Source organism: Brienomyrus brachyistius, chromosome 7 (assembly GCF_023856365.1).
Source record: "Brienomyrus brachyistius isolate T26 chromosome 7, BBRACH_0.4, whole genome shotgun sequence".
Lineage (NCBI taxonomy): Eukaryota > Metazoa > Chordata > Actinopteri > Osteoglossiformes > Mormyridae > Brienomyrus > Brienomyrus brachyistius.
In genome coordinates, this window is record NC_064539.1 from 14258563 (window position 1) to 14268500 (window position 9938).

The 9938-nt window shown below is 35.0% G+C and overlaps 1 protein-coding gene across 2 annotated transcripts; it reads right to left on the reverse strand.

The window, feature by feature from the left end:
• Positions 1–1726: 1726 nt before the first annotated feature.
• On the reverse strand, positions 1727–4986 carry dmrt3a (doublesex and mab-3 related transcription factor 3a). Of its 2 annotated transcripts, XM_049020427.1 has the most exons (3): positions 4371–4986; positions 2720–2972; positions 1727–2197 (listed from the first exon to the last, which is right to left on the reverse strand). In XM_049020427.1, exons 1-3 carry the CDS (start codon positions 4762–4764, stop codon positions 2020–2022), a joined length of 825 nt encoding a protein of 274 aa, XP_048876384.1. In that variant the 5' UTR covers positions 4765–4986; the 3' UTR covers positions 1727–2019. The 2 variants fall into 2 exon arrangements, with proteins under 2 accessions (XP_048876384.1, XP_048876383.1); XM_049020426.1 differs by having other exon boundaries at positions 1727–2972.
• Between the last annotated feature and the right edge of the window lie 4952 nt (positions 4987–9938).

The window sequence follows — 9938 nt, forward strand, 5'->3', positions numbered from 1 at the left end:
GTAATTCCTACATATACTGCAGAATTTTCTAAATTGAATTTGCCATATTAGCTATTTTATAACTCGTTTTTTCAACACTCTTGTTAACGTTATTTAAGTATGTGTTAAAATATTTTAATACTTTTCAAAGAGACTGAAAATGACTGTATCACTTTGTATTAGAACTGCTCTGACGTGTTCGAAATGAAAATAAGTACTGTACCGTGCCAGTAGATGGACGTATTGCTCCATTTTTCTCATTGTTACCGTAGTACATCTACTATATATGTATTTACCGTAATATACCAAAGTTATGAAATTTATACATCAAATACATATTGACTGCACGTGGTGCTTGTGTTTTTTCATGCAACTATGTAAATTATTTTATTCAAAAGACATTTTCTTCACTATAATCAGTGGGAAAAATACCCTTTTGGTGTATTTAGAAGATACAATGCATGAAATGTGTAGTATCGCGACTATATCAAGCTGCAGGTAACGTCTGTGTTGGCTTAGTGTGATGGCTGTTATGTGCAAATTTTACCAGACTAAACATTCATTTCAAAACAGGGTGATCTTGCTTCTAATGCCTCCACTACAAATACTGTGTTTCTAGGGTCATTAACAAAAGAGGATATCGGTATGTAGGATTATTTCATAATATTACCGACGTGGGATACCTGAAGTACAATGATAGCAGGAATTTCAGTGGCCGAGAAAAAACAAACTACATTACCATCTTTTCTATATGTTTAAAACCGTCTTCCCTGTGCACTGTCATTATAATCGTAATACAGCTGATGTCTTTTATTAACGCCTAGTTCAAGTTCACTCCCAAGATTAATTTATTGCGTAACTTAGTAAGAGTAACTTTTGTGCGTAAATAAAACGTAGTGCATCATAAATTCATACGATAAAACAAATTAGAATAATTCCAGAATGTTATATGGCTTCTGATTTCATATTTGTCTTACGGCATTTGTTTTTTTACCAATATTTCGCGTTCAAATTGTTAAGCGAGGACAAGTTATTCATGAATCCTGTTTAACTGCCATTATGACATTGTTCTTTCTGTTGTGTTGTTGTGTATATGAAATATTTTGATCAAAATGCACAAAAATTGAATATGAAGTATTTATCTGAATGGTGGAATGATGTTAACGTACTTTGAAGTTTTTATTTTTTCTATTTTTTTGCGAAAATTAATATAATAATATACACATGAAAGAACACTACATATTTTTTGTTTTATATAGTTAATCATATTATCAAATACCTTCTTGGGAATTTGATGCTTCAAATTAAATCCAAAAAGACATAAGTTAATTAGTAAGAAAGCAATGGGATCCAGAAAATTCACAGTATATCATTTTAACGTTGCATTTACATTACATTTAGCGGATATTTTCGTCCAAAGTGATATGCAAGTGAGGTATCAATTGTTTTACAGTATTACGTGTTTGCAGTTCTTTTAATCCATCCATCTTCGAACCACTGAGGTCGCTCAGTGGTTGTAAAGCACTTCTTTTCAGTAGCGTTAATGTCTTGTCTAATGATCAAGCATCAATATATAACAATCTCTTAGAAATTTCTTTGCAAAAGTATTGATAGGATGGCTATTAGATTCCCATTATCTAAATCTGCATTTCCATTATTTGTTTTTGCTTTATTTTATTCTTTAGTTTTAATTAATCGGTCTCATATCCTGTAAAAACAGAAAGAATGACACAAAATACATCACATGGGTTTATTTTGTTTATACTCAACATGCTACATAATTTTGTCATTTCTAATTGTAGGGCATATCCATTGTAGATTACATGCAAACTTGTGATACATATCAATATTAATGGACAAAATGGGCTTTATACATGTTTTAATTATTTCTGCAACTCATTTTCTTTGGAAGTTCTAGAAGTGCCAAGTGCCATAGGGCTACTTATTACTTAAGAGAATTTCAAGCAAAAATCAGCAGGTGACATTTCAATTAAGTTTTTTCCATTGTTTATTTGTTTCGATTTGTCTTTGCTATTCAGGTCAGGCTGAGGAATTTAAAATTCTAGAGTCTGACGAGTCGGATCTCTCATCATAGTCGTCCTCTGCGTAGACAGTCTGTTTGGGTACCATGGTGCATCCATCCTCCTGTATTGTAATCCTGTGATCATCAGAGGGACGGGAATGAAGGACAGAGGAGCTGAAGATGCTGCTGGACGCGCTGGAGAAAGGAGACACATACTGGGACCTGAGCTGATATTGCTGCTGCAGAGTCATGGTATTCCACAGAGTCACATCACTGGGCACAAACGGGTTAGTCTGGCCCCTGGATATGGAATTTCTCAGCATTAGGGGGTAGCGAGGCCCTTGGGAAAAGGGATGCTGCAGAGGTACAGCTAAGGGACTGGGGACAACATTGGTGGTCTCAGAGGGGAACCTCAAAGAATCAGGAACTCTGAAAGCAGATCCCACTGACCATTTAGAAGAGGATACAGGATAGGACCCCAAGGTGTGTTCAAATAGGTGCCTGTTAGATGGTAAGTTAAGGTTGTCAGTGCCTTCAGTGGGTGCTACTCTGGGGGTCGATCTACTGGACAGAAGTACCTCAATGGCTCCTACCAGATCTCCACCACAACCTTTAAGGATCAACTCAAGAACTGCTGGTTTGTGACTGGGGAAGATTTTTCTTAGCACCTCTAAGGGAGGACGATTAGCCTTGAGATTTAAAGGGAGAGATACAGACCCTGAGAGACCCTCGATAACTAAGTTCTCCTCTCTGTGGAATTTGGCACTGTCAGATTTGGTCTCAGTGTCATTGCTGCTCTCTTGAAGATTGTAGTGACTTTCCTTTGATGTAGTGGAGACATTCGTAGAATCCAGATTGTAGCATAAACTGGACTTTGACATCTCAGGGGAACTTGAGCGGTCGTGCTCCTTGTCACTATTGCTGCCATGGTCTGTTTCTGAGTGCTCACCTGACCGATCTTCATTAAGGTCTAAAAGGAAAAGTATCAATAAATAATCAATAAATAGCTTGATGTTTTCAGCCAGTCTGAGGAACATTGTGTTGAGCTAACTGTAATGATCTATGACACATTTCAATTATTAAAACTGAGAGACTCTAATAGCCATAAAAGGGAGATAAAATTATAGTTGTATCTGATTATTTTAAATTATTTTTATTTAGCAGAAATTTTATGCAATGCAAATTTCAATCTAGTATAAAAAAGAAAATTTACTTGGAATTGACACAGGAATTTCTAAATGAAAAGTAAGTTTCCTTGCTCTAAGTCTAAGCTATCTGCAGAAACAAATGAAAGCGAAGTAAAAATTGTATTAAACCGTCACAATATCCGTTATTTCACAATAACCAATTAAAAAGGAAATATGCCTTGTATGAATAATCCATAATACGTCTATACATACAATTGATTCCCAACCAAAGCTCTTAAGAGTTCATTGTTCATCAAAGTTTTCAAATTAAGAAAACGCAGCCTCTCCAGTTTTAAAGACTCGTTTATCAGTGTATTTTCACCTCGCTTTGGTAATTGCTACCTCGCTAGCAACAAATTACCTGAATTTTACTTCGTCAAAAGTTGTCGTTTATAAAGTCGATCATCCCATTGTGTCACTGAATGTAATGTTTCCTAAAACGACACAACTCATTTCCAATACTACCGTTCTCAGACCACCGCAGTTTTATCGCTTAAAGTATTAGTTTAATGAGATGTTCACCGTCTTCCGTTACAAGATAAAAAAATGTCATAGGATAAAAGAACGATATTGTTCTTTCCAAAAGTCGAACTTGATATCAATCAAAATAATGGGATTTTATTGTATTTATAGAAACGTCTTACTAAGCATGGCATGGTATTCCCACTATAAACTAAATATAATTAAAACAGCATATTACAGTACGATTTCAACTGGATTTTTATATTTGAGTACAAATTTAGGCTCCTGAAAAGTGCATGTGAATGAAAAGTTTTAAATATATTTGTACTTCAATATCTAGGCCTACCTTTGAATGTTAGGGGTCAAAAGATTTTAAATATTTTTACTTGATATGTTTGTTTACCTGCTTGCCTATATGTCATCCTTCAAAAATATATTGATTAAATAAGCAGCATTTGTGTACGTCTTAAGTTAATTTTTATTATTAAACGGATTTAATAAAAAAAAAACCTCTTTAGAGCAGCCACATCGGGATTTGTAAAACAAGTTTTAAAAGTAGTCTGTTACGCCTTAACTTTGGTATTATGTATATCAATATATACTATTTGAAAAATTATTAAAATAATAAGTAAAAATAATAAGTTAGTAATTAGGCAGAATAATTCACGACTATTACTTAAATATTTGGGGAAAAGGTCGAAAACATCACTCCATCTTACCTGCCGTAGAATGTGTGCTACAAGACTGCTCTGACACCCACTTCACGTCCATTCCTCCAATGCGCGGCGGTGGCCCTTCGCTGCCTTCGTCCGTCGCTGACACCGAAAGTCCGGGTAAAGTTCTTAGCGTTTCCGGAATAAGACTTTCTAAACTTTCATTTGCTTGCTGCCTTCGAAGAGCAACCTGGGCAGCCATCACTCGCTGTCTTTCAATAATCAGAATGCATTTTTCACAAGTACAGTCTTTAAAACGACAGTATCGCTTATGTCCCTTCAGCCACGACAGCACCCCGTGGTTCCTACATCGAGCGCACTTGGGCGTCCTTTGAATAGGTGCTCTTGGATGAGGGACTGGACCTCCCATATACAGATACGGTGATCCGTAGCCATTCATTTGTCTCTGACTTTTGTTAGAAATTCTGGTCCAGGACGACGCAATATTGACAGCTGTAGGAGATCAAGCCTTGTGCTTCCCTCCGAACATAAAGCAGCCTGATAAAAAAATAAGTTTAATCGGTTTTCTAGTGATACCGCAGAACGTCAGACGTTATAACAAACGTTAATAGACCCGAGTTACTAAACATCTCACTTTCCAGAGTGTCATTCGCAGACGAGATCACAGTGATATACCAAGGATTGCTCCTCCTCTCTTCCTTTATGGCGAATGATTACGAATCCATTAAAGGGAGTGTTTGAAACAGCCGTTGTTTATGTTGAAGAATCCAACCCCAATCCACAGCAGTTGTCATGTGCATTGTAACTGGTTATCGCAATTGTTACGGTCTGTTAGTCGTCAAAGCACACCTACCTGGTGTATATTACCGAGATTTATAGACTCTCAGCATTCTTTTCAATACATTCTGAAGTCACAGAAACCGCAGCTCATACAGATAACAATATTCACGAAAAAAGTTTGAAATAGGTTTTTCATTCATTCATTCATTCATTCATTCATTCATTCATACTTTCTTTTTTTCTTTTTATATTTTATTGTTGTCGCCCATTGTCTAAACTTAAAATGATTTCTGTCAAAAACAATGTCTTGCTTATAACATATCGTTTCTTAAATTTACAGATTTGAAGTTGAATTTTAAGTTTAAGATGTACATTGTAGCACATTATTCCTTAAGCTCGACTGAGGTGCTATAGGCCTCATAACTGGTTGGTCTTTGACGGCCTTTCAAGCTTCCAGGCCTCCTAATACTCGAACTAAAGGATCCTGTTGAATAAATGAACGTCCACGAAGGGGTGACTAAGAGTTAATCATGTAGTGTACGTTTTCTAAATACATTTAAACGCTGTGATTTGTAACGCCGACCACCTATTAATCTGGAATTTATAAACATTGCGCTGTAACAACCTAATAAGGGTAGTTATTGCAAATTCGAATATGAATTTAAAAACCGCATACCATGTAACATTTTGTTTTATCCTGTTAGCTGCAAATGATGTGACATGATGATGTGGACATTTCAAATCAGAAGTGAACAACTGCAGTCTCTTGAATGCTAGACGTAGCTCATTGTGCCTATTAATCAACAGCAATTATGTGAAATAAATGTAAATTAATGTTGTTGTAAGCTAACCGCCTCCAATATTTAATCTAATTATACATATAAATAAGTGATATCTTTTACAACGTATTTATATATGGAATTATTTTTACCTCAGCTGTCCATAACAGAAATTGCGATTTAATTTCCCATAGGCCTGCTGTTATATACATTACCGATATAGGTTTGTAATATTGTAGTGGGCTAAACGGTAGCTGGCCTTTGGATCTTTCATTGTTTGACATCATGTATGATGAAAAAAAAGAAAAAAAAGTGTTTGTTTGATGCTGAAATGTCCTTAACCCTCACCATATTAAAACACTACAACTAAACTGCAAGTCCCATTTCGCTCATTAAAAAGGTTTATTCAAGCAAATAATGGGATCCTAGCATAACGCCTTTAAGAATAGGAACCATAATGGTAAACTTCACCACATGAACTCCGTTTCCAGGGCTATTAATCTTTTAATTGGAAAATAGCACAGGAATATTTAACGTGACTATAATGTGCTCGAATTTTGCACATGGCGAGTAAATTTGTAGGTGGGAGTGTGAGATTGCAGGGGACATGTAGGGACCAATTCCACATAATAAATGTTTATGCTTCATATCACCATTACTAAAGGGGATCCTTTTTCCTATACGCAATTTTCAAACATCAACTGGCCATATAGCGTAATAGTGTTTGTTTGGTTTTCCGTAAAATACAGTTTTCGTAAAAAGACGGCTATAATGACACTGTTATTGTCTTATTTCTATTTTCACAAATGTGTATGAAGCTGGTGAGTAGCGGTCTGATTGACTGTTTTTTCGGCTTTTATGTAAATCTTATTTTTTATAAATCAATAAATATAAATATTTTAAGCATATCTTATGTACAGTTAGACCTTGTTTAATATAAACCATTTTTATAGAAACGGATTCAAAATGTTATACTGGAATTTAAATTTTGTTGAAAAAGAAAATAATGTAACACTTTATTAGGAATAGTCCGCCTATAGAGTATTTGTAGCATTTCCACAACTTAGCTAAGATTTAACAGCAATTCAGCTGTTTCGCTGTCTGTAGATGTTTAACAGAATACACCGTATAGAGAATATATGTAACGATTTATGAAGTATATATAGGCCTATAGTTCTTCATATAACCTTGAGGTATAAAATATTTTTCCCTGACATGGGAAACCATGGCCAGCCAGTTACCTCGCTGTTTAGCTGAACTGAGAAAATCTGATTTGCGGATTGGGGTTGAACCATAATCATTTTATGTAAGTGAATATGTAAAATATCATAGAACAAACAAACAAGTGAATAAAGAAACGAGCAAGTATATTGCAGTTAATTTATTCATGACGCCTGTTTAATAAACACTGCCAATATGGTTTTCAGTGCATTGTACCAGTATTTTATTTCTTGTTAAAGTTGTGTGAAAAACTATTGGCCTAATATTATTTTATAATTATATTGTTCTATGATAAAGAATACATTAGTAAGCTTAAGGGTAATGCTCGAAGAATTTTTTTTTGAGAAAGTGGTGAGCGGTTAAATTAAAGTGGGTGTTACCGGTGTGTTTCAAGAAAGTGAATTATTGCTGGACATCTGCCCTGTGAAATTTCCTTTTTGCTCCTTAATTGATGTAACAGAAATCTGTGACAAGCTACACACATGACAGCCCCACATTCTCAGCACAAACCGAAGCACCGTGCTGCATATGTAAACCCATATGTCCCTTCAGCCATAAGGTTAATCGTCTAACATTTTTTGAGGTGATGTTTTGTTTTTGCAATTCCTTGCATCCTACAAAGGCTTCACTGGACAAAATATAGACAAATAAACAAATAAAGGTATTTTTATTCTATTAAAATAAACCTCAAACACAATTCATTTAAAGAAATGTTCATTCGGACCGGTGCTTAGATTCAAAATGAGAAAAATCACATGAACGGTACAGGATAACTCGAAGCAGTCAAAATAATTCTACTCGTTCGTTAAAACATAAAAAAGAAACTACCCAACAGTCTTCACTAACATTTTTAACATTAATTTAATACGCATTCAATATAAAAATCAAGAACAAGTTCAAAGCAGCATCTAAATATTTAATTCGATTAAAACTAAGAACCAAACAAATAAATAAAAAATAATTAAATTAAGCATAATATGTTAATGAGGCCTGACGTGAGTGGATTGCCAGACCTAGTATACTTTGCCAATCGACTAGTATAGGCAGGATGGTGACATTTTATACATTTAAATAAGCCTATAAATAGACCACAACAGGGACCTATGTACCAGCGACTGGCACCGCCCAGTCGTGGGGCGGCAGGCCTATGAAATGGAAAAATAGTGTTAGACGCTGGTTGCAGTAAATGATAAAACGCTGATTTCTATGAAAAAAGTGAAAGACTCAGATGAAGCCACAAATTAGAAGCTTAATTTTGCATTAGCCGGAGACTATATTGCAAAATACTTCAACAAAAATAATTAATCATTTCTAATTTGGATTCCAAGAGATCCATGATATAAGGAAAATAACAGTTAAATATTCACTACCTTAAGCACGTTAAACTTCATTCCAAAGCAAATAACTTAACTAGGAAGAGTGTGGCTTTTTAACCGACACGACCATCAAAAAGTTTAAGGCCATGGCAAACGAAACTTCCGCAGGGCTGGTGGGTATATACTGACACCTTATTCTAAAATGTTAATAAATTCATAAAAACTTTTCAGATTTACATTATAACTGCATAAATATAATGAGATTTATGGAATAATGGTTTGGATTGCTGTCCTAGTAAACAATTCAAATTAGCAATGTCTCCTTTCACCTTAAAACTATTTTGGCCTCTGGGTGTTTATGAGCATGTAAAATAAACCCTATTAAGGTACTAACGGTGATTCCTATTTTCATTTGTCGAGATCACTTTAATATATGCAGACTGTGCATTAATAATATGCTGCCCGCGAACAGCACCTGCTACGCACTAAAATGTTTAAAACCTCTGAAGGCAGCAGCAATTACGACAGCCCGTCCAGAACAAGTACCGCGAAATTTGTAAAAGTTTGTTAAACTTTCATTTACTCTTCAGTTAACTAAACGCAGCAAGAAGGTCAAACTAAAATAAAAAAAGGGAAAGAAGCGTTTTTCTGAGCTTCACTGACCTCGATTAAAATTGAAACAAACTTAAGGTGAAACGTTATTCAAGGTCGCCGCATAGGGAAGCACAACAATATAGAGACTGATTTATTATAAGCAATCATCCACTATAGTTTCTATAGGCATATCGTTTTGTGATAAAAAAAATTAAGTGCATTAAACACATAAACGTTTACAGAATTGTACGGCTATTTTAAGAATTTGATGTTGGCCTTAATGTGTTTTCCGGTTATTAACATTTAAAGGTCTATTTGATCTATAGTGAGCTCTACTCAGAACAAAATGGTGTTTAATGTACAACCCTATAGAATGAAAAGACGGTCACCATCAAACTCGCACTGTCAACAGTGCTTATATTTACCATTATGTCAGCAAGCTTTCGGGAGGCTGTCTATGGGATGGATTCGGCTTTATCTGCAGTGCACGAAGCATGATTCATTGTCCAGCAGGTGAAAAGAGAAAAAAAAAATCTAGTGACGCTATATCGTGAACTTATACACAGGCTGGGCGAAACAATAGAAGAATCCAGCACTTCAGAGGAAGTACGTGACAACTATAATAAAACTGTCTTCCTTAAATAAACATAAAGCCACACGCGATAAAACTCAATCTTCCGTAAAATCAAATTAAGTCATTATCTGACTGATTGTATCTTTAATTGAAAACAGAAGTGACAGTAAATTTCTGTGATATATCAGGATCAATCAATATTGCCCTACAATTCAGTCTCAAGAAATGATTTATAATGTCAAACCTATATAGGTAACCACATTATTCTCTCTAAAACCACTGGTGGATGAAATTAAGAGTAAGTGGATTTAATAAAAAACAAGATGGTAAGGTTATTGATTACAACAGA